Here is a 26260-nt window from a genome sequence, read left to right on the forward strand (position 1 = left end):
CCTTAGAAAATAGACTGTTTGAGAGTAAGCTGCATATACCACACACTAACCCCTCATTACTTCTGTCATTTCATATCTGTTTACCCATTCATCTTTATATATGCAAAGAAATGACTGAATTGAGTTCATTAATAAAAATGGCAACTCCGGATAGAAATAACAGGTAATTTAAAATATGTTCTCCTGTGGAATTGTTACAAAACCCACAAAGGCATTATTTTCTTAAAGCAGCATATCCAACAGTAAAAACTGTATAACTGGTACTCTATATTTCTATGATTCTTCATTTGTTCCTTTCAGTTGCAATACAGGTGGATCTTAGAAATTTAGGTCTCTAAATCAGAGATGAAACATTGAAGATAACCTTTCTGGGGTCTAATTCTAAACCGTATCATAAAAATCAAAGGAATGTTTGTTAAGTCAGAGTATAATCATTTGTCTAATTTCTATCACTGTTTATTTTTTTTTAAAGATTTTATTTATCCATTTGACAGACAGAGATCACAAGTAGGCAGAGAGGCAGACAGAGAGAGAGGAGGAAGCAGGTTCCCTGCAGAGCAGAGAGCCCGATGTGGGGCTCGATCCCAGGACCCTGGGATCATGACCTAAGCCGAAGGCAGAGGCTTTAACCCACTGAGCCACCCAGGCGCCCCTCTATCACTGTTTAAATGAGAAAACGAAATACTTGCTTTCTTTGTATTTCAGTTTTTTCTCTTATTTGATGAAGACAGCCCTTCCCAGGTCAGCTGAAACTTTCTAGTACTTTTTTTTTAAAGATTTTATTTATTTATTTGACAGGAGAGAGAGATCACAAGTAGTGAGAGAGGCAGGCAGAGAGAGGAGGAAGCAGGCTCCCCACTGAGCAGAGAGCCCGATGCGGGGCTCGATCCCAGGACCCTGGGATCCTGTCCTGAGCTGAAGGCAGAGGCTTTAACCCACTGAGCCACCCAGGCGCCCCCTTTCTAGTATTTTTGACGGTAAATCACCAACTATTATTTGTCACTTTCAACAACTAAAGGGTCAGAAGTAAAAACTATCTAAAACATCTTTGCTTTCACCTTTTGATACTGATAACCAGGGACTTGATTATACCCGATATTTACTAGAGACCAAAGTTCCAAAAACTAGACAGGATTTTGCAATAAGAGAGTTTTGTTCTAATCGCACATTCAGACATGAGCTGGAAGTAAAATTCACATGTAAATTCACAAAATGTAATTATAGTCAAATAATTAAGTGCTCACATGTATCAGATTACAAAAAAGCTTAAGTTGATTTTGGAGACAGCACTAAAAAATCCCTATCCTGGGGTTCAAACATCTAGATTTTGGTCTCACTGTAAGATCTGGGAAAACCACAGGTTCCAAGTTACAAAAAGAGGTCACTGGACCATTACTTCTTATGTCCCTTTGCAGCTCTGAAAATGTCATAATTCTAGGAGTTGGCAAGTAGCTCATGAAAATGTATTTATGCTCAGTTACCAATAACCACGGAAAAACAGTTCTTATCTCCAGAGGGATCATGACACTTGATAACCTCTATCTAAAATGTGCCCAGGAGCACCTGGGTGGCTCAGTCAGTTAAGCGTCTGACTTGAGTTTCAGCTCAGGTCATGATCTTAGGGTCCTGGGTTCAAGTCCCATGTCAAGCCCCACGTTAGGCTTCCATGCTCAGCACAGAGTCTGCCTGTCCCTCTTTCTCTGCTCCTCCTCTCGCTCACACATGCTCTCTCTCTCTCTCTCAGGTAAGAAAATAAAACCTTTAGTAAATAAAATATGCCACAACTGAGATGTGTATGGGCATAAACCAAAGATGAGACCAAAGCAAAAAGTTAGGACTTAACAAAATACTTGTGACAAGACTGTCTCTGACTCTGAATTTTGTTGTTGTTGTTAATGGGCTTATTCTGGAGGGAGGGAAGGAGCAGGGAAGTCTTTCTTAAAACAGATGGAAGAGGTGACCACATTTTTCTTGGCCCAAATTGTAAAAAAGATATCACCTAGAGATGCTGGTCATAAAAATGTTTTCTATAACTAAAGCTGAAGAAATGAATGAATCGACCAGTAAGGGAAGCCAACTCAACTGGCAAGAATCAGCATGCATTCCAAAAAAAAAAAAAAAAAAAGGTGTATTTGTGATTCCTGTATCTAGTCATTCCAGAAATTAACTGCCTGCACCACAATATTGTATGTTAGAGTGCTTCTCGGATTAAGTTCATATGGAGCAGTCAGAGCTCCTGCTGTGACCAACATCTTCTCACTAACACTGTAATTAAGTTATAGCACTTGTTCTCACTCTGAGTTTATAGACTGAAAAGAATTTTCAATAACAATATCTGCTTTACTGTAATAATGAACATCTTAGATAGGATGTTTGCAAAAAATGACCATGATCATTTCCGCCCAGTATCCTCACCTGTTGCCCTCCCACAGGGACTGTGGGTCTGGCCATGTGACACACTTTGGCCATTGAAACAAAGCAAAAACCTTGTAAACAGGGACTTGAGAAGTGCTTCCCCATCCTACTACCACATAAATAAAAATGAGTGAGTCTGCTGGATGGCAAAATACCATGTGGCGTGAGGCCTCAGTCAACAGACTATCTTAGGTCTTCATGTGTCAGCCAGCCCCGGCCGCCATCACAGCAGCTGGCACTAAGCCTGGGAAGGCAGCTGCGTTCCTCACTATAGCACCAGTGCTGCAAAGAAAGACCACTAGGTTTGAAATGGTTTGTTACACAGTAAAAACTAACTGAGATGCTGTCTCTCTCTCTCTGTCCCTCACACATACATATACACATACACACGGCTCTATATCTACAAAAGGAGTTCTAGTCTTTGAGAACGCAAGTTCAAAGTCAACTAAAGTTTACTGAATACTTTCTAAGTTCCAGGCTTTTGATGAGGTACTTTTGCATGATATTCCCATCCAAACTTCATGAATACCATGTCAATGAAGGAGGGAGGGAGGAGGACCTGCCCTTATTAGGCACACAAGTACTAGACGATGTACCATTTCACGTAGTCCTCAAATCTTTAGAGGTATGTATTATTACTTCCACCTTACAGATGAGAAATCTGCCTACGATTATGCAGCTAGTTACCAACAAGGACAGGACGTGAACCCTGATCATCAGATTTTAAGACTCAGGAGCTGCATCTCATACTGCAAATTCTCCAAAATTAAAATGAAAACTCTCCTGACATGTCAGAACTGCCACTAAATTGAGTGTAGAAAGAGTGGGGGAACGGAATTTTCCCAGGAACCTTATCTTTGAACTTTTCTTTTAGCACTGCTGAGCTCGATGATCAAGTGTGCTGAACAACAGCCTGTCCGTGCTGAAAAGCCTAAGAGAATCAGTCCAAGCTGATTAAAGGCAACACTGTCCCTGGGGCTTCGACTGGCTGGTGGGCTTTTGTTTCAATGTGAGCTAGGGTATATTTTCAGATGTATCCCAGGAAAAGAAGACGTTCAGCTGAAAGATAATGCCAGAAACCTGAAGCCCAGGAGAGAATGGACTGAGCAGAAAAGTCAAACTTCCCAAACTGCCATCTCTTGCTCTGATTCTTTTATCTAACGCAGGAAATGCATGGATTCCTGTACTATGAATGACCCGTTTTTCTTTGCAAGCAGCATTCGGCAAGCTCAATGGACAATCTGTCTAAGCTCACAGACCGGGGTTGAAGTCATAAGCAAATGTATTCCATATTCACTTTTCTCTGAAAAATGCTATATAAAAACAGAAGGACCCAACCACCCAATGTCCATCAGCTGAAGAATAGATAAATAAAATGCAGTACAGACACACAATGGAGTATTATTCCACGATGAAAAGGAATGAAGTGCTCACACACACTCACACGGGCTACAACACGGATGAACCCTAAAAGTATTATGCTAAGTGCAAAGAGCCAGTCACAAAACACCGTATATTCTATGTTCAGAATAGGCAAATCTGTAGAAACAAAAAGTAAGTTAGGACAGAAAACTGGAGATGGCAAGTCACTGCTAATGCATATGGAGTTTCTTCTGGTGGTGACCAGAATTCTCTAAAATTAGAGTGTCAGCAAAATAGGGTATTATCCATACAGTGGAATTATTCAGCCACTACATGGATAAACCTTGAAAACATTAAGTGGAAGAAGCCAAACACAAAGGCCACGTTCTGTATGATTCGAGAACAGGCAAATCCACAGAGACAGAAAGCAGATGAATGGTCGCCTGGTGAGAGGGACATGGGGGTAACAAGAAGTGACTGCTACCAGGACTACGGGTTTCTTGGGGGTGTGAAGAAAATGTCTGGAATTTGACAGTGGCTATGGCTGCACAACCTTGTTAATACACTAAAACCCCCCAGAACTATATTACTTTAAAATGGTGAATTTTATGACAGGTGAATTATAGCTCTCTTTTTTGTGAATTATATCTCAATTAAAAAATACATTTATAAAAATCAGATTGCGGTGATGGTTGCACAACTCTGTAAACATACTAAAATGCATTGAATTGTATATTTAAAAAAATTTTTAAAAATTTTTTTATAAACATATAATGTATTATTAGCCCCAGGGGTGAACTGTATACTTTAAATGAGTCAATTACATGGTATGTGAGTTACAGATCAATAATTCAATTTTTTTAAAAAAGAGGAAGGACCCCTTTCCTCTACAATCTACTTCGGTTTCTGGATTCATATATGCTATGGCACAACGCCAGCGTAGTCAGAACTGGGAAAGAGCTTGACCAAAGACTGAAGCCCGTCTTTTCCTTTGGAGTGACCACCTGCTGGGTGTTCAACTTCATGCCCTTTCATGTTTACGTTCATTTTTATAAGACTGTCACTAAGTAAACCATAATGGTCACTACTCTGACCTTAATGGCCACAATAATAACTCTTTTCTACCTTAGTTTTGTTTGAAATTAGAACAGTAGGCAAAGCCTACATTTTCTTCTGTTTCATCTATGAGTATCTGCAAGAAAAAACTCGAGTAATCCCTCAAATGTCTCCTTCTGGCCTGGAATACTGTGCCTTATCAGAGGGTTGTTTGTCTTGATTTTTAATCTAACCTTTATTAAACTTTGTTTTTTTTGTGTGTTTTTTGTTTTTGTTTTTGTTGCTGGGCACCTAAGTGCTTTCTGCATAGTAACTCATTTCATTACACAAGTGACTATCCAAGTTTCTATGTCTGGTCATAAATATTCCTTTGAATGTTCTTTGAAACCACTAAGAACTGCTGGAATCGTAAGTTATAGGATTCCCTGGAGGCCAACTAGAATAACTCTTCCAGCTAACCAATTTTGACAATTGCGTCTATGTAAATCGACGGGACTTCTGGGCTGTGGCGCTCACTTCTTTAAGTTTGGTGAGCTGCCACGTATCGATTCAAAGGGATCTAAATCCAAATTTCAAAGGGTTACTAACTAGAGCAATAGAGGCAGCATATCTAAAAAGATACAGAAGGTTGACAAGTGAAAATGAAAAGGGAAGACCAATTAGGAAATGTACTGCAAACATTTCCTAATTGGTCTTCCCTTTTCCGGCCTTTTCGAACTCCACATCATCCCACTGACTCTCCTAAAAAACCACCTTGTTCTATCACCTTTCTGATCAAAATGTCTTTATATTACCCTATGACCAAGAGAATCAAGTTCAAACTTAGTGTGGCATTCGAGGTCCTTCCATAGCCGGTAAAAAGCCACTTCAGCCAAATTGAATATTTAATATATATGTTTACATTCCTGACTTTACACCTGCTAAAACCTCCCCCAGCCTTTCTGCACATCTAGGTCCTTGCTTTCCTTCTCACAAAACCTTTAATACTTGTCTGTACCACTTACCCAGCATTTAGCCTAGAATTATATTACCTCCATATACAGAGATCCTATATTCCCAACTAAGTTATCATCATCAAATACGACTAAGCATCCAGAGTAATGTCCCAGACATATAAGGAATTACAATGAATAGTTACAGTGTAACAGACACTCCATAAATACTAGATAATGATGACAAATATCATCTTCCCCTTTAAACCTATTTTAACCTATTTTAAACCCCTTTAAACCTAACTCCTGGTCAGCAGCAAATGCCTCATTTGGTTTTTGTACACTATACAGTAATGATGCAAGTGATTACCTAATAAATACTTTTTGTTTGGCATTAGATATTTATTGTTAACAAATACAGATTCCAACTTGCTACTTTTTACAGCATAAACACTTGAGAATCATCTTTTTCTATGTAGAGCCATTTAAGTTGAACAAAATGCATCTCCAGGGGCGCCTGGGTGGCTCAGTGGGTTAAAGCCTCTGTCTTCGGCTCAGGTCATGATCCCGGGGTCCTGGGATGGAGCCCCACATCGGGCTCTCTGCTCAGCGGGGAGCCCGCTTCCCCCTCTCTCTCTGCCTGCCTCTCTGCCTACTTGTGATCTCTGTCTTTCAAATAAATAAATACAATCTTTAAAAATAAAAAATGGATCTCCATTCCTTTGCTGAACAAGAAAAGGCAGGTCAGAACAGCTTAGAGCACCAAAGAAATATATTCCCTTAACCAGTCACAACTGATTTGTCTGCCTCTTAGGCATAAGAGCCAAAGCATATCTTTTAGGACTCATTTTCCCTTGTTCTTCATTACTTTTGTGCTACTGCTCTCTGTCTTGGAAAATACATTTCCCCCATGGCTATTCTTGGCTCTCTTTTCACCAACTTAACTATAATGTAGTACCTTATCTTCCCAAAAATATAGGCCTTGAGCCCTTCGCCCAAGTCACACTGAGATTTGCTACTTTCATATCCTAATATGTGGTCTGGCAGGGTGTTTCCAATGAATTTTCAGGCACCACGTGTCTGTGCTTTTTGGCTCATCCCAAAAGAATCAAGAATGTTAATGGTTTCCAAAGATAAAATTGAGCCCAGCATCTGGACACAATTAGGAAAACTGCACAAACAATTAGGATTTAGTCTCCACTCTGGCAAGATGACCTTGAACTATCTGTGCAATTGTGAGAAAAGTCTAAGGGCCAAGAGCCCACTCTTCTCCTGTAAATCCCACCCAGCAGAAAGCTGCTGATAAATGCACGGTGAACCGCAGCGATTATCTTTCAGGGAGAGAAAAAATTCCAGGCAGTAAGAAATGCCACAGTATTAAGATAACAGTTTGAAACTTAACAAAAGAAGGCTCAGGTGGATCCAAAGTCTAGCATTCTTTAAAATCTGACATCTTGTATTTTGAGCTATTTAACAGATTCTCAAAACACCTATATCTTATTGCCAAGGAATGTGAAACACACGCGCACACACAAACACCTACTCACTTGCTCATCACAGCACATTTCTAAAACATTACTGAAACTGACAGGTAACCTTCCTTTAGTTCGACCATTTTATTTTTCTTTTATTTTTTTAAAGATTTTATTTATTTATTTGCCAGAGAGAAAGAGGGAGAGAGAGGGTTCGTACAAGCAGGGGGAGTGGCAGGCAGAGGGAGAAGCAGGCTCCCCACTGAGCAAGGAGCCTGATGTGGGACTTGATCCCAGGGCCCCAGGATCATCCCCAAGCTGAAGGCAGACACTTAACCAACTGAGCCACCCAGGCATCCCAGTTCAACCATTTTCATGCCAGTTGCACAGGCAAAGAGGCAGCACTTACAAAACACCATTAGAACGAAGTATGAAAACATAAAAATACATAAAACATAACTAGCAAGAGAAAACGAATTAGGATGAGAAAAGCAGCTTTGGTTGAAGGAACATGTAGGCCCAATTAAAAAGCCACTGTCAGTCGTTAAAAGACCCATGAACTTACATTACTTACCATTTTCAAGCATTTACAGGCTCAGTATTTTACATACATTAATTCATATCATCTTAACAGCATTACAAAGTAGGAACTTTTACGGCCCATTTTTTTAGGCAAGGAAACTGAGGCTCAAAGAAAAGGAAGTAACTTGCCAAGGCAGAACAAAGTTGTTTATAAGATTCTGAGCAAGTTTCTTTTTTTTTTTTTTTTTTAAGATTTTATTTATTTATTTGACAGAGACAGAGCAAGACACAGTGAGAGAGGGAACACAAGGAGGAGGAGTGGCAAAGGGAGAAGCAGGCTTCCCACTGAGCAGGGATCCCGATGCAGGGCTCAATCCCAGGAGCCTGCAATCATGACTTGACCCGAAGGCAGACGCTTAACGACTGAGCCACCCAGGAGCCCCAAGATGCTGAGCAAGTTTCAGAGCAAAGATTCTGACTCCAAAAATCAATGTTCTTTCCATGATCCCTTTTTCTTTCTCCTACCCTTATTAAGAGATACATTTCTAACAAAATGAACTGTTTTACGTTTTAGCTTTGATATGTGTAACTATACCAATGCATGTGAAACTCTCAGACACTGCTGTGAGTGGCAAAGACACACACGGACACTTAATATTCTCCGGTGACAGTTTTAAACATCCTGAGGAAATCAGAAATTGGGACACTAAGGCTACTGTGGTAAAAGAAGGTTTAAAATACCTGCAGTACTTATGTCCTATTTACCATCCTTGCAAAATGCTATCACTGGAGTCAGGGAGAAAGACTGAGAACACACAAGGGACACAGCGTTTTAACGATCCTCTCCAAACAACTGCAGGTGTCAAGAAAATAGGCTTTGAGTCAAGAATTTCCATCTTCTGCAGCTCTGAAAGTAGTATCTGATGGATGGTGTTGAAATAAAATCATTTCAACAGGAGCCTGGGCTTTGGTTTTGACATGAGGAAACTTATGGCTACAATAGGGGCCTTCATCAGACTTGGGAATTTCTGGAGAACTGCAAACACACAGTGTTTTCACCACGTAATACTATCACAGGAATTTGCCCAAACTGTGCTCCTGAGTTGTCCTAACATAAGTATGCCACTCGCTTTAATATTCTATTTCCAAGAGATTAATTTGGCCATTGCTCTAGAATAAAAATTGGAAATTTCTCAATGGTGTGCAAGTTTTAAATACAAATCACCCACTTACTCCCTTTCACAGAATCTAATTTGAAAGGCTTAAGTCAGAACTTGGACACTGGAAGATGGAAGTTTCTTTTTTTAAGATTTTATTTATTTATTTTGACTAAGAAAGAGCCGCATGCACATGTGCATGCGCAGGCTGGGGGAGGGGCAGAGGGAGAGGGAGAAGCAGGCTCCCTACTGAGCAAGGAGCCCAATGTGGGACTGGATCCCAGGACCCTGGGATCATGACCAAAGCTGAAGACAGATGCTTAACCGAATGATTCACCCAGGTATCCCTGGAAGACGGAAAGATTGATACCACGGATTCAATCCTTTTAAACTAGAATGCCCACTACCACCTTTACTATTCAACACTGAACTGAAGGTCTTGGTAAGAAAGAAAAATATATAAGGATCAAAAGAAAGAAGTAAGATTGACTTCTGTATATTCAGTATGGAATAGATTAGGTGAAAACTAAAGAGGCAACAAAACTATAAGTTGCCATTATTAATATACTTTGATACACAAGTAACGTTCTCCAAGTCAGCTCTGTACCAGAATTTTAAGTTTTATTTAAAATTTTTATTTAATTCCTTGGTTAGCCATTTTAGCCGATGATGATTACAAAACTATATCCACGGCACTGTGTTGCAGAAAGAAAGCGTCAGTTCTGGTGAAGGTCTACTGAGAAATCCGGGAAGAGAGAGGAAAAGTTTAAACTATTTTGAGACGTTTTGGCAGACTTCAGTTTTATTTGAACTTCACCAAGTATGAGGTATCCAATTTCCTACCTAAATAAAATAAAGACACTGTCCTAGTGTTGCTGCACTTACTTAAAATAGATTTTAAAATAAATAAACGACAGTCTTGAGGGAGAATAAAGCCTACTACAGAAAGGGGATTTGTGAACAGAACGTAGGTGGGGGCGGGGGGGGGCGGTGGACAGGGGGAACACACCATTCTAACCATGACCTGTTACAGAGCTCCCTCTGCTGGTCCAGAGAAAGAACAACAATCCTAACACTGACCTACAACCTCTCCTCTGAGTTCAAATCTTTGGGGAAAAGTTCTTGTCTTCAGATCTTTGGGGCAAAGTTCCTGTATAGCTCTTACCAAAAAAAAAAAAAAAAACCAAAAAAACAAAAAACAAAAAAACCCCACACTTAAGTACACAAATAGAAGACATCTTCCCAAATCCCCAAACTGATATTTTATCCAGACACAAGTTTTCAAAGTACGGCAGACCACGTTCCACGGTTCTTAGAAGTTCCCGAGGTCTCTTGTTAAGACGGCCGGGTCTCACCCAACTCTGATCCCCTCCCTCTAGCCGCAAATGGATTCTTTCTTGTAGATTCAGATATACACAACCACAACTTGCTCCCTGACACAGAATCCACTGTTAAGCCTACCATCACAGGCAGGCTCCCTTGGAGAACCACCTGTCCTTCGCTACTGGAACCGCTGGGGAAACTTGTAGAGTGGCCAGTTATTCACACAACCAGCAAAGCAGAGGTACATTCCTGCAGGCTGGAGCTCACCAACATATAATCTGTAACATGAGCCTCAACCACTTAATAAAAAGGCTCTGCCAAAGTGGGAATATAACATAATAAGCTTTGAAATCAAACATTATCTGGCTTGAAGCCTCCGCTTTTCTGTTACTCACTGTGTGATCACGAGCAAGTTACTTAATCTCTTCGCAATTTCATTTCTGCTGCTATAAAATGTGAGGTGGCTATATTTACCGCACAGCATGATACTAATGATTAATACGGGAAACGCTTGCAAAGGATTAAGCACAATGCCTGATACATATTAAGGGCTTAATCATTAATGGCTATTAACGGTTATAATGCTTATCTTCCTGAGTAGAGTAAACAAAGAATTTATATATAATACATAATTGGTTCTAGGAAAAAGAAAAAGATTATCTCTGGAATCTCCTCAGAAGCCAGCCCCCGTCTGAATCATGAATTTTGATGAGCTTTGTATTAGCTCTAATGCCCACTCATGTAAGAGTGGGCTTCCATACAAGCTGGAAGTTCAGTAGAAGGAAAGGAGCACAGACTCTGGACTTCGGATTACCAGCACTGGCACTTACTTGCTATGTGACCACGAGCAAATAACAATCTCTCTATCAAGTCTTCCCTGGTGGAGAAAGTAGAGACCTAGCCTCACTATAGACAGTCCAAGACGACTGAATGGGCGGAAGTACTAGAGGCCCCCTCCGTCTCTAAACACACGAAAATTCAAGGCTTAACAAAACAGAAACATTGTAGTGCTCAAAACGAGAACAGGAAACTGCAAATGGCAAAAGCAACAGAGGAACCCAAAGCACTGAAGTGAATGGCCCACCGGGAAAACCAAACCACAGAGACTAGTTTTAAGCCTGATGTGGGAGCAGGAACCGGGATAAAGACAGAAGCCAACACGCGTCTATAAAAAGGAAGCTAGAACTCAATTCCCAGCACAAAGAAAGAAGCCAGGACAAACTATTCACAAGCTCAAGGACATGGCTTAGGAATGGCTTCTGCCCGTGTGAGGGGTGGAACGAGTCAACCTCTAGAAATGTAATTCCCTTGGCTGTACCACAAGCACACTACAGAAACAAGAAATAATCTAAGACTCCTGGAATGAAATACCCCTTAGGGCCCCAAAGGGACACCCATGCAACTCAAGGACACCCATGCAACTCAAGGAACATAAGAGACTCCGAAGAAGATACTTCCCAATGAAGATAAGCCCACAAACAAAAATCACAAAGTGTAAGAAGAAATCTAACAGCATGAGAAATAGCAGACACAATAAACAGCAGAAATTAGACCCAAGAAACTCAAGATAATAGACTGATCTAAGAAATACCTTATGAGCACCTGGGTGGCTTAGTCAGTTAAGTGTCCAACTCTGGTTCCAGCTCGGGTCATGATCTCGAGGTTGTGGATCAAGCCCCACATGGGTGGGGGGAGTTAAAAGGGCTCGCTGAGCTGAGCATCGAGTCTGCTTGGGATTCTCTCTCATCTTTCCCTCTGCACCCCCCACCCCATTCTCTGTTCTCTCTCTCTCTCAAAAAATATTAATTAATTTAAAAAAAAACCTTAAAATAATATTCAAAGAGATAAAGGAATAATATTTGTAATATAAGACTAGAACACTACAAAAGAAAACCAGATCTAAAAATAACTAATTAGGGGCACCTGGGTGGCTCAGTGGGTTAAAGCCTCTGCCTTCGGCTCAGGTCATGATCCCGGGGTCCTAGGATCGAGCCCCGCATCGGGCTCTCTGCTCAGTGGGGAGCCTGCTTCCTCTTCTCTCTCTGCCTGCTTCTCTATTTGTGATCTCTGTCTGTCAAATAAATGAATAAAATCTTTTAAAAAAATTAAAAAATAAAAATAAAAATAACTAATTAAAACTTCTAGGAAGCAGGGCACCCTGGGTCGCTCAGTCAGTTAAGCATCTGCCTTTGGCTTAGGTCATGATCCCAGGGTTCTGGGGTCAGACCCCGACATCGGGCTCGCTGCTCAGCAGGGAGCCTGCTTCTCCCTCTGCCCCTCCCCTGCTTGTGCTTGTTCTCTCTCTCTCAAATAAATAAATAAAATATTAAAGAAAAAAAAAACTTCTAGGAAGCAAAAAATTTTTCTACTAAATAAACTCCATGTCTGGGTCAAATTGTTGATTTGACATGGCTAAAAAAGGAATGATAGAATTAGAAATAAATCCAGAGAAAACACCCAGAAAGTGGCACAGAGACTTAAAACATGGGAAATAAAAAGAAGAACTAGATACAAAGGGAGAAACCAAGCCCTCTGATAGCTATTATCCTGACAGAATGTCAAGTGGTACAAACTTCAGAGGGCAGTACAGCAGCACCACAATGTGACAATAACACATGAAACTATTCAAATACTTCTGAAAACTTTGTCAGGAAAAGCAACATTTATATGTAAGAAGTTCCCCCTGGTGAAAAATTATGAACAACCAAAATGTCTAGCAACAGATAAGTGATTTAAAAACCTTGTTAAGTGTGATAAATATAAAAAAAGAGTTTTGCAGCACCTTGGAAAATGCATACACTTACTGAGTGGAAAATAATCAGAAAACAGAGTATCTAGGCAAATTATTACCATATAGGAATCATATAGGTGCATAGTCAAAAACAGGCATTCTTTATTGGAGTGAGAGGGTAAACTAACAGTCGATTCATATTGCTGTAATAATGTTGGTATAATAATTTTTAATATAGTAAATGAGAATAGGAGCAAATGAAATTAACTTTTCAAAGACAAGGAATAAACTTTTAGAAAGATCTGTAAAATATAGGCAATTGTCAAAAAGTGTACCAAAAATTTCAGAAAAGTGTCTGACCCAGATGTCTTACACAAATTATGTATGTGAGCCTTCCAATTTTCTTGTTACTGTTTCTTTAAAACTAGAAAAGAAAATGAGGTTCTCTGAAACTAATGCAAACAGCTATAGGGATAGGTCTTTTTTTGTTGTTGAGTTTATCAAGGGTAATAGTTATAATTTTCGAGAATTAAACATTTCACAGGTCAAAGAAGACACTAGATGAAAGCCTATTTATTTTCACAAATTTCAACTTCTAGAAACTTCAGTTCTATATTAGTCATGAGTTATACAATCCTTATAAATGTGTGGACTATTTGCGCTCTAAGGAAAAAGAAAAGTACATAAATTTAATAATTCTTTAATTTTACTGATTAAGGCACGGAGGCCTGTACAAGGAAAGTGACTTCTCCAAAACAACACAGAGAGCTAGCCTCTGAGCCAACCTTGGTCAGACAGTCTTTACATGTTTAAAACTAATCCTGAAGAAATGGTATGATCTCTGAGATTTGCATTAAATTAATTGAGTTTATTTTCTTTGGGGGAGCCTGAGGTATGATGGGCAGTGAGTTAATCAGGTTTGAAACTGGATGACAGGTCCACTGGGGTCAGTCATGGTATTATTCTGTGCAATTATGCACATTTTAATTTCTCATGATGAAAAAGTGTAAATAATATCTAAAATAGTAAGTGGTTGAGATCTCAAAATATGTGGCAAATCTGTCAAACCTATGGCCCAAAAACAGAATTACCAGACGTGTAGCAGATGACTGGTGACCTGAGTTTATTTAATGTCACTCAGCTGTGACTGCTGAGGTTTTTAAACGGTTTTCCATCATGACTGTAATAAAAGATGCATGTTTCTCATTAGACACGCGAAACTACCCAAGCTCAGAAATTGAACAAACAACCCACTGAATGAATTAGCACTTTAAATACATTTGGAAAATTACATTTGGAACAAAATTAATTCTTTAAATAAAAAAAAGGGCAGATTTTCCATAACATGCACATACACAACAGATGTTAATGAACCCGCCTTGCTACACTACACGGTGATTATAATCTGTATGATTAAAGCCCTTAAAACAAGTAGAAGATAAAGCACTCAGAGTCAATGAAAAGACTATAGATCAGCACCTCTCCTTACTGCAAAACCTTCCTAACAAATCACACTGGCTACTTAAAAACAAAACAAAAAACACTAAATTTAGTAAATAGCATTCACTTGATTATTTACGTAACAGACAACACATTTCTCGGGTGCTTCGATCTGGAGAGTAGGGAATGAAACATATCCAAGAACTCTGAATGAGGTAAGAATTTAAAGGGACTAGCAGGATGACAATGCTTTTATAAACTCTTATAAATATCCATTTTTTTAAGGTTCCCCTCATGCTCATGCCCCCTCTCTCTGTGAAGTTAATCAATAAAATCTAAAAAATAAAATAAGGGGCATCTGGGTGACTCAGTCAGTTAAGTGGCTGCCTTCGGCTCAGGTCATGATCCCAGGGTCCTGGGATGGAGCCCTGCATCAGGCTCCCTGCTCGGTGGGGAGCCTGCTTCTCCCTCTCCCTCTGCCTGACACTCTGCCTACTTGTACTCTCTCTCTGTCAAATAAATAAATAAATTTTTTTAAAATAAATAAATAGTAAAAAATAAAATAAAATATATATAATCCTACTACCAATAACTACTTTTAATAACTGATTTATTTACCTCCAACCTTTCTGGGTTTTCTTTCAGTCTTTTTTCTATGTATACATTTTATGTATATGTAATTTATCTTCTTACTTTTATAAAACTGGTATTTTTTAAAATATCTTCTTACTTTTATAAAACTTTTATAAAACTGCTATAATTTTGCTTCTTTCTTTCCTCACTTAATAATATATCATAAGTACTTCCCTAACTCACTAAATACTCCCCCCCAGGGGGAACCTGGGTGGCTCAGTGGGTTAAAGCCTCTGCCTTCACCTCAGGTCATGATCTCAGGGTCCTGGGATCGAGCCCCGCATCAGGATCTCTGCTCAGCGGGGAGCCTGCTTCCTCCTCTCTCTCTGCCTGCCTCTCTGCCTACTTGTGATCTCTGTCTCTCAAATAAATAAATAAAATCTCTTAAAAAAAAAATTCCCCCCAAAACAGGGTTTTTATTATTTCTGTATGGTATAATAGTCCCTCTTAAGGATGTACCATAAATTTATTTGACCAACCATCTGCTACGAAACATTTAAATTAATCCAGATTTTTCTTTTTTTACAATTATAAGTAACATGTTTGGAAAAATTCTTGAATATAATTTGTCTCAATCTTCGATTATTTTCTTGGACCCGATTCCCAGAAGTGGAATGTACCGGGTCCAAGGTCTGAACCTTTTAAACTCTTGATGCATACCGCGTTCCAGAAAAGTTATACCAATTTACACATCCATCACCACTCCTACTACTCTCCCACCACCTGTATTCTTCTGACCAGAATCCAAACACAGATGATGAGCCATGGCCCCTAAAGAGAAAAAGGAAAAAAAGAAAACCCTTTCTCTTCATAAACAAAGGGCTGATTATAAATACACAGACCTGAAAGGTGAAAAGCAGAGGGTGTTGCCTGGGGCCCAGAGCGTAGATCTGCTCGCTCTGGTCCCAAGAAAGCAGCTGCAGGCCCCTTGCACTGGTCCACCCTCCTCTCGCCCTCTGCAACTCAGGGTACACCGCTCCCTCTGCTGGAACACCTCCGTCTGCGCTACTCACTGCCAACCCTCCTACTTTTCCTCCAGAATTCTTCAGTAATCCCCAATGCAGACTGAATACTTTTCCACTCTGCTTTGACAAGCGCCTAGATTACCTCTATTTTAGAACTTGTTTCACACGCTAAAGTGTAATTAACTAATGGTCTGCCCACTACACGAGACAATGAGTTAAAGGACTGTCTCTTCAGCACCTGGCAAAGTCCCTGGGACACAGCACTGAAGAAAAATTCATAAATGAATTCATCACAAAGCAGGGAGTCTAGAGCAGGGGTTAGAGAACTTTTTCTGTAAAGAACCAGAGAACAAACATTTCAGGCTTTGCGGGCCACACAGTCTCTGTCACAACCACTCACTCTGCTTCTGTGGCAGAAAAGCAGTCACAGACAATATGTAAATGAATGGACACGGCTATGTTCTGATAAATGTTTACTGCCAAAACCAGGTGGTGGGCTGGATTTGGCCTGTGAACCATAGGTTGCTGCTCCCTGGTTTAAAGGAAGGACCTTTAAACTTTAAAAAGTCGGGGAGGAAAGATAATGAAAAGATCATAAAGACTTAAGGCTATGAAAGGCTCAGGCTAAAATGTGCATCCAGAACTCAATTATTACCATTTGTATTCCAAATTCCTTTCCTCTGTGAGTTGGTCTGTGATGCAGAGAAAGGAACGGGAAACAACAGAAGATCAGAGAAGATGACAGGCAGCCTGAGATGGGAGCCAAGCCCTAGTGTCAGGCCGCGGCCACAGGCCAAAAAGAATGAGCAGGGTAAGAAGTGCAGCAGAGATCCAACTAGAAGGGACGCGACTGGACTTTCAAACCTGGACAGTCATCCTAACTATTGGCTATCAGAAAACAGAAAATAGACTGAAGACATTTATAGTAAATAGTTCAGAGTCTCAACACACTTTGAATTATGCATCAAAACAATACACGGGCTTGCCTCCGCGGAGCAAAGGAGGAGAAAAGGACAACATTCAATGAGAGCTGGCCGTTCTGGTTCCGAAGAAGGTCCTTCCTCACTGCTGATGCGTTCTTGCCTCTGCTGTCTCAGGCCAACTCTCCTCTCCTGCACCCCGCCCTACCCTCACCCTGCACAACCAGAAAACGACTCCAGCCCGAGCCCGTGTGGACCACAAGGGCCTATTTTCTCTGCAGTGCGCAGGGGCTGTCCGAGGAGAGAGTACATTTAAGCAGAGCCTTACTTTTCATGGTCCCTTCCTCTTCCTCATCCTCTGCGTTGATCACCATGGTGCCCAGCTGCGATGGCAATGTGTCCCCGTGCTCGATCATAGTGCTGGCTCCGTCACTCGCGGCGCTGGCTACCCGGACAGTACCCATCTCATCACCTGCTGCTCGAACCATCGTGCCGGAGTCCATCTCATCCTCCTCCTGCAAGAGGGCAAAACCTCAAATCAGGCCCGACTGGATCAAAAGGCCTGAGTCTTTGGAATTACTATTATTGATCTCAGTGCAAGCATTTCAGGATTTGATGCCAACTGGGGTGCTAGACCCATACCCCTGAGAACTGAGAGCACTCTTACTTAACCAAAGAAGAACATAAAATCAGCCAGGCAAGAGTGGCATATCTAACCCGGGAGGACCCTCTCCCTCTCCCCTTCCTCTCTCTTTCATAAGGGTTTCACAACAGAGGGGTGCCTGGCTGGCTCAGTCAGAGGAGCCCACGGCTCTTGATCTCAGGGTCATGAGTGTGAGCCCCTGTGAGTACAGCCATTTTTTTTAAAGATTTTACCCATTAATTTGATAGAGAGAAAGAAGGCACAAGCAGGGGGAGTAGCAGAGGGAGAGGGAGAAGCAGTCTCCCCGCCAAGCAGGGAGCCCGACGCAGAACTCGATCCCAAAACCCCGGGATCACGACCCGAGCCGAAGGTAGAAGCCCAACCATCTGAGCCACCCAGGCACCCCTGGGTTTGTTTGTTTTTTAAATAGTTTTACAACAGGGGCGCCTGGGTGGCTCAGTGGGTTAAAGCCTCCGCCTTCGGCTCAGGTCATGATCCCAGGGTCCTGGGATCGAGCCCCACATCAGGCTCTCTGCTCAGTGGGAAGCCTGCCTCCTCCTCTCTCTCTCTCTGCCTACTTGTGATCTCTGTCTGTCAAATAAATAAATAAAATCTTTAAAAAAAAATAGTTTATAACATAGAGGTGAACACCCTTGGAATCTCAGGCTTATGAGGGAGTCTGCGGGTATAAAATGTACATTTTAGTACTGATCCTTGATCCCCCAAAGGGCATAAAAAACCAAGTTTCATACCTGAACATTTGCTTTTCCAAATAAAAAAAAAAAAAAGAGAGAAAAAAAAAAGGTAAATGGAAGAAATGATAAGGGGGCCAGAGAGTAAAATTTGGAAGTGTCTTAGGAAGCACTGTGAGAAGAATGAGCACGACCTCAGCAAGCCCTTAGCAGTGTCCCGGGCAGGCCATAATTCATGCAAGGGGCATCCCCAGCCCCAGGCTGACCTGTTACCCCCCCACTCATCTCACCTGACCCGGCAATCAGGAAATAATACGCACAAATGCCCGAGGCCCACGGCGGGGCCTGCCACTCACGGAGTTCTCATCGTCGTCCTGGTCCACCTCCCGCTGCTGGGCTTCCTGGCGTTTCAGCTTCACATCCATGGCCTCGTTAATTAGGTCCCGCAGGATCGACACCCCCTTGGCGCTCTTGACAAACGGGTGCTTCAATGAGAAAGAGGACAACACTGGAGATGGTATCGAGGGCACCAGTGCCCGCCCACCCAGCGCCTGGCACACTGGAGGGACTGGATACCATCTGCTCAGTCCACGAATCTCTTCTTTCTCTTTCTGTTTTGGGTGAGCGCCATGAAACCACACTCAATTTATAACTCTGACCACACGCGCATTCGGGCTTTGCCCATCTTTTTCAGCCTGGCTGCCAAAGTCTCCTCTGTTTCTCGCTGCCGAATCTAGAGATTCTCAACAGGGTGGTATCGCCCCCTAGAGGAAGTTTGCTAAACATGCTGGGAGCTGGGAGCGGTCACAGTGTTTGGAGAACACGGAGGGCAAGTCAGGGGAGCCAGGGACACCAGCAAGCCTTCAAGGTGTGGAACGGTCCCACACGACAGTGAACTGTGGCACATTCTGCGCATCTTTCAAATATCGCAGAGTATAGATACGCTTCAGTACATAAAACTCCAAATTTTTTTCAAGAGATAAGCGAAAAGTCCAGTAATTTAAGAGATGATTTTAGAGGGTAAGACTTAAGTGTCATAAAGATATTGTTTAAATAGCACCGAATAATTTACTCACCCTGCTTATTCTTCCTATACAATGTGCTACCTAGCATTGCCAACTACAAATTTAGGTAAAAAAAAAAAGGGTTTTAGTACAAAATTGTAGTTACCGCAGAAATACTAAAACTGGTCACAAATACATAAGAGATGTAGACCCGAATATCATTCAGCAAAGACACTTGAAACACAGGGATAGTGTGGAATGATGAAATAAATAATAAATATATAAATAATAAAATAATGGAATGTAAATGAATACCAAAAATGCTTGAATTTTTTAATATTAATACCACTGTACATTTTTGTTATTTGTGTTGGTAGTACAATAAGAAATTCACACAGTTGGGAAGTTACGTCTGGAATTTCTTTTGGGGTCTTCCCAACTGATTCGGACACTGTCCCCCCAGTGTTTCTCTTTGCAACCTGTTCTCTATTCCCCAGCACCCACCAGAGGATATATGGTCTCTAAGGCCTCTGTAAGTACTCAGGAGATTAGAAGTATGCCTCAGCACATGGTGGGATTGCAAAAGAGATTTATTTTCCATAAAACTTCATCAGTAACCCCTCCCGGCAGGAAAGGACTCTGTCAATACACTTAGAAATAAGACCAACCCAGGCTCATTTTCAAGAATATCGTATTTCCTTGTTCTCTCTTCTCTCCGCTTTGAAAATCTATAAGATCATTTCCCTCCTCTTATCACATACAAATAAGCCTGGTCTGTTATCATTTAACATCACTTCTATGCCAGTGTCCATCCATTTGCTGTCCTGTATTGCTTGAATGGAATGGTTTCTGTTCTTACTGCTTTTAACTCTAAACTCATTTATGGTTCTAGGTAGAGGTATATAACTACCTCATTATGTCTGCAAGTTGAGTCAAGCTAGAGCCCCTCTCTCTATACTGACACACACTTTATTATAAATCTTTATGCCTTCATTATGTCATCCACATTATACTCTTTTTAAATTATGGCCATAAACAGATTTTATTGTCTAAGAATTTCAATCCAGAACAGCAGTGAAAGTATTACAAATATACATACTATTAAAAAGGGGGGCACTGGGTCTGACATGGCTGAAAACCATTGGCCTAGCCCAGTAACAAACCACAGATGCTTGTCAAATCCACAACATATTACTTTTAATATGTGTGAAACATTATGTAAAGTTACACTATTATATCATTTAATCTTCACGACATATGAGGGTATTTGGTCTCTAATTATAGATAAGAAAACTAAAACAACAGAGAGGTTGTGTTATTTGCCCAAGGTCACAAAGTTAGTAAACAGGAGGCCAGGATTCAAACCTGGGCAGTGTGACTGCTGAATCCAACCTCCTAACCACTGAGCAGACCGCCTACAAACCCCTCCCATTCTTCCAGGCCCACGCACGGAGGTTCCCTGCTCCAGGACAGCGGTGAGCACCTACCACTAATCTCAATTCCTCATCAGAAGTGGATAGACTTGTGGGTGCTCCTGCTTTGGAACCAAGAAGACCTAAGTTCTAGTCTTTGCTCTGCTGTTTCTCAGCTGATTGACTCTAAATGAGTTAACCTTTCTAAGCTTCCATTTTTTCACCTATAAAACTGCAGTAATAGCCATCCCTCCCAGGGTGTCTGTGATGACTAAATGGCACGCAGCACACAGCAGGTGCTCACTAAATGTCAGTTCCCAATCTCTGATCCCACAGAGCCCTCCATTTTCTTGCATTATTGTCTTGTTCAATGATTTAACATTCTTTTCTACTCAGAGTCAAAGCTCCCTAGAGGCAGGAAATGTCTTCTACTTCTTTACCATCTCCCTACAGGTGGGTTGCCAGCATCTTTTGGCCAGTATGTGAATGAAACAGGCAGCATCCTGGGGAGATTCATACCTGTAGGAGTTGAGTGGCCGTGGCTCTCTGCTCAGGACTCTTTACAAGACACTGCTTCACAAAATCCATGAAGTTATCAGACCACAGTTCTGGCTTTCGAAACGTGGGGGGAGGGTTGGTGGGAATCATGAAGATCGCCTAGTTAAAAAAAAATTTGTGGGGGGGTAAAATAAAAGTGATGCACCAATGAAAATACAACCAGAGATACCTTTGAAGTTTAAAAAAATTATTTTCCTCTTATCCACTGATCAGCCCACCCAAATGCCAACAAAAGTCTGTGTCTCACAGTAGAAAGTATGACAATTAGAGAAGTTGTTATAGTTCTCTTTCTCCTTCTTTCATATGTATTTTTGTTCCCTCAACCTCACAGTATCTAGCAAGTTTATTTTGGTTTTTGCTAACCACAGTACACTGCCTTCAAAGTGAAAAGGCAAGACCTGAGAGCACTGGTAGCCTGAAGATCATCTCAGCCCCACAGTGGTCAAATTTCCCTCCCCATAAAAGTCACCATCACCACTAGATGTGAGCAGTGAATATGAGGAGATCATAAACAGGAAAGTCCCTCAAATCACAACAGATTCATTAACGTCCAGGCCGAGGCAATTTAACATATTTGAAAAAAAAACAAAAACAAAAACCAGAATACCACAATGCAGTTAAATTCTTCTATTTCAAAAAATTAAAACTATTATTTACTGTCCAATAAAAGAAGAGGCAAATTAAAAAAAAAAAAACAACTCTGTAATAAGCAGCTTAACTTATATTCTTAAATCTACTAATAAATCCTCCCACCCTTCCCCATTTCTGCCCCCCAAAAAGAGGGGACCTTATCTTTGAGCACATAAATACTTTTTTAAAAGTGTTAAGCCTTTTAATGGAAGAACTAATTAACAAAAGCGGAGGAGCTGGGCTGGGAGGTATGGAGGACTATGCAGGCACCAAGGAAGGCAGGGCCGAGGCTTTTTAACAGTGCTGTGATGAGAGGTCTGGGGTGGGTACAGCTTACAAACCCCTTAGGGTGTCACGGTGATAGCTTCAGTGGAGACTGGACCGAAGGGCCCTTACTATTCTGGAAATCCATGGAGGCTGCAAAGTACAGAGCCTCCAGACGAGAGGAGTCGAGGGAATCTATGAAGCAGAACTTACCCATGTAAATACCTCTGAGGGCAAGGCAGGAAAAAGATAACAAACAAAATGGGCTGGGTGTTAGTGACATGAGTTCAAAAAAATAGTTTGCTTTCCTCCTAACACTAGTATGAGTATAACAGTACAGAAAACACTGTGATAAGTGACAAGGGATACTTGGTGGTTAGGGAATCTTGGAGACTGATAAAATGGAAAGCCAGTGCCCTGTATAAAGGAGGGGACCACTGCCCAGCTCCAGTTAATGTTATGTTAAAATGTGAGCACCTAAATTTTTAAAAATATATAGATTGCACAAGCCAAACCAAACATTTCTGTGCCCTGTGTCCTGTCAGATGGCTATCAACACACAACCCCTGACATGGAGGTGGTAGATCACACTTGAATTGATCAGTGACGACAACTAGGAGTCTAGACTGACACTTACCAATCATATACAATTAATTCATTTGCTGTTTGGTACCTAAATCGAGTAAGTCACCAGCTTTCTCCCATCCAAGTACTAACCAGGCCCGACACTGCTTAGCTTCCGAGATCAGACGAGATCGGGCGCGTTCAGGGTGGTATGGCCGTAGACAGTCACCAGCTTTCTAATGACAATCAAGAGCTAACCACCCTACTGGTTTCCTTACCCTCATTGGATGGATATCAGCATATGGCGGCTTTCCCTCAGCCATTTCTATGGCAGTTATTCCCAATGACCAGATGTCCGCTACACAGTTGTATCCAATTTCCTGAATCACTTCTGGAGCCATCCAAAATGGTGTTCCTATCACTGTGTTTCTTTTGGCCATGGTATCCTAAAACAGAGAAAAGTAGAGATCAACACTAAGCATTAAAACTAGTGAGGAAAAGAGACTTTTCCAACAATAAGAAGCATCTTATACTTGGGATACATATAAAAACCACACTCAATGCACAACTGAGCAGGTCACAAAAGAAATTCAAATGACCTGGAAACATAAAAGATTCTCAATTCTTAAAACACACACATTAAAAAACCTGCAAAAAATAACAAACACTAAAATGAGGTTGACAAAAACTTAAAAGGTTAATAATAACGAGTGCTGATAACAGCACAGAAAGTCAGGCACTGGAATAACGTTACTAGAGTATAAATTGGTACAATTTTTGTGGGCAATTTGGCAATATTTATAAACTTTAAGTGTGCATATCCTTTGATCCAAATCTTTTTCTAGAAATGGATCTTATGTGCAGGTGCCCGAATACACATGCACAGGTATTGGAGAAATATCTGTAGTAGAGACAAGAAAAAGAAAAAAGGAAACAACTCAAATGACCATCTAAAGGGGTAAATTAAATATCCACTGTAATTTTTTTAAAGATTTATTTAGGGCTGCCTAGGTGGCTTAGTCAGTTGAGCATCTAGCTCTTGATTTTTGGCTCAGGTCATGATCTCAGGCCCTGGGGATCAAGCCCCAAGTCCGGCTCCCCGCTAGGCAGAGAGTCTGTTTCTCTCCCTCTCCCTCTGCCCCCCCATCCCCCCAACCCCTACTCACACACATGCTCTCACTCAAATTTTTTTTTTAAAGATTTATTTATATTCGAGGGGCGCCTGGGTGGCTCAGTGGGTTAAAGCCTCTGCCTTCGGCTCAGGTCATGATTGGGATCGAGCCCCATATCGGGCTCTCTGCTCAGCAGGGAGCCTGCTTCCTCCTCTCTCTCTCTGCCTGCCTCTCTGCCTACTTGTGATCTCTATCTGTCAAATAAATAAATAATCTTAAAAAAAAAAAGATTTATTTATATTCGAGAGAGAGGGTACATGCAAGTGGGGGGAGGGGCAGGGGGAGATAGAGGGAGAGAGAGAATCTCAAGCAGACTCCCTGCTAAGCATGAGACCTGATGTGGGGCTTGATCCCACAGCCCTGATCTCATGACCTGACCTGAAATCAGGAATCAGACCAACTGAAACACCCAAGTGCCCCATCCACCATATATTTTTTTAAAAAGGAGATAGATTCATTTTCCTGGCATGGAAAAATGTACAAGGCATATTATAAAGAGAAAATCAGGTTGCAAAGTTATATATAATTATATTGTCGTATATATTATGTATATATGACAAAACAGCAACCAATAATAACAAGTATTGTTGTTACATGGATAGCAAAAGAAAAATCTCCATACACACTGAACTATTAACAACAGTTGTATCTAGAAGGTGGAATCACGAAGGACTTTCACTTTCCATCCCATATACTCCTATAACACTCTGATGAGTTACATGAATATACAGTAAATGTGCTATTCAAAATTTAAAAAAGAAAAATCATATTTGTATACATCTATGTACACACATAATTTTTCTTTTTATCATAGAATATATTCTATAAAATAGAATGTATACATAGAGAAAGTCTTAGTTTGGGTCTTAGAGAAAAATGTATGAGTCTAGCTCACATAGGCAAATAACTATTATTTGCCTACTTCCCCAGAACAGTATGGCCTTAATGAAAGAGAACCTTTCTAGAGCTCTTGTATTTTGGGAAGAGGATTTTAAACAGAACTAAATATGCAACAGGACTTGCCGTCACTCCTGTTCCTTCTGAAATGCCTATGGCTTCAGTTAGACTAGGCCAGTCAGGAGCAAATGATAGGTAATATTTTTAAATCGATCTTACTTAGTTGGTCCTATGTAAAAACTAACACAGGAACTAACATCGCTTAGTCATTTCCTTTGCTCCGAAACTTAAATTTGCAGTTTCCAAATGGGGCTACGCAAAGTTGTTTTCAAAAATTTTATCCTTGAAATACTCATTATTTCAAAAGGAGTATTTAGATATCTAGAAATTTTTTGAAAACTGAGAATAATGAGTAGATACTAACCCACCTTGATCTGTATGACAAAGTTATATTGGTACAGGAGCATAACATGGGAAAATATTAAATCCAGAAAAAGACAATGGCATTGTATGTGTATTTATATGTGCGTATACACACACACACACACACACACACACATAGCTTGAAGATATGATTAAAATGTAATTCCAAATTACAAGCAAAGGACAAAAAAAGTGCTGGGCATCTGGCTAGTCATTTGCAAAATTCTATACTTAATTTCCTAACTTACATTTCTACCAAAGGAAGTTCAAATAGGTTGAAAATTTAAATACAAAGAACGAATCCACAAAGTACTAAAGGAAGTATAGATGAACAGTTATACAATGTTGGAGCAGAAAAGGACTTTTATAGGTGACAGTGAAGGCAGAAACCATAATATAAAAGGGATATATAGAATTTGGAACCTTCGGCATTTAAAGAAAAACCATAATCAAAGTAAAAAGATAACTAGCAAAATACAAAATGATGTTTCAACATAAATAACAAAGGAGTAACAATTTTAACATATCATTTTTTTAAGCTTTGGTTTATCTTTTTCAGCAAGTAATTTTTTTTAAAAAGTCCAACACAATTAGCAAAATTAAGATGAACAGTTAAGTTACAAAAGAAGAATTATAAATGGCCAATAATCAAATGTAAAAATATTGTTTCAAAATGATTTAAAAAATACAATTTATTGCTCACTTGGTATTGGCAAATATAAGGGAAAATGGGTACATTCTTTTTTTTAATTAATTATTTGATTTATTCATTTTAAGTAGGCTGCACCCAATGTGGGGCTTGAACTCACAACCTTAGGATCAAAGGTCACACTCTCTACTAAGCCAGACAGGCACCCCAAAAATGGATTTATATACATTTATATACTATAGTTGGAAGCATAAATTTTTCCCTCAAAGCACTTTATATGTTAATAACAAAATCTTTTGAAAGACCCGGTAATCACAAAATGGAATAAATTTCTGACTTTCTTTTTTAAACATCAAAGCAATTTTTGTGCCATTGCAATACTTTATTAATAAACTCCCTAACATAATCCAGGCAGATTTAAAAA

General features: G+C 40.4%; 1 protein-coding gene across 1 annotated transcript in view; it reads right to left on the reverse strand.

The window, feature by feature from the left end:
- The window catches only part of LOC111141470 (serine/threonine kinase 4), a 94400-nt gene that overhangs the window by 46698 nt on the left and 21442 nt on the right, over positions 1–26260 (reverse strand). Inside the window, exons 6-9 of the mRNA XM_022494048.1 lie at positions 22974–23141; positions 21199–21336; positions 18620–18748; positions 17257–17443 (exon numbers count right to left, since the gene is read on the reverse strand). Coding sequence (XP_022349756.1) covers positions 17257–17443; positions 18620–18748; positions 21199–21336; positions 22974–23141 — 622 coding nt within the window. The remainder of the gene's footprint in view (positions 1–17256; positions 17444–18619; positions 18749–21198; positions 21337–22973; positions 23142–26260) is intronic.

Source organism: Enhydra lutris, unplaced genomic scaffold, assembly GCF_002288905.1.
Source record: "Enhydra lutris kenyoni isolate GAN:26980312 unplaced genomic scaffold, ASM228890v2 scaffoldscaffold6, whole genome shotgun sequence".
Classification (NCBI taxonomy): domain Eukaryota; kingdom Metazoa; phylum Chordata; class Mammalia; order Carnivora; family Mustelidae; genus Enhydra; species Enhydra lutris.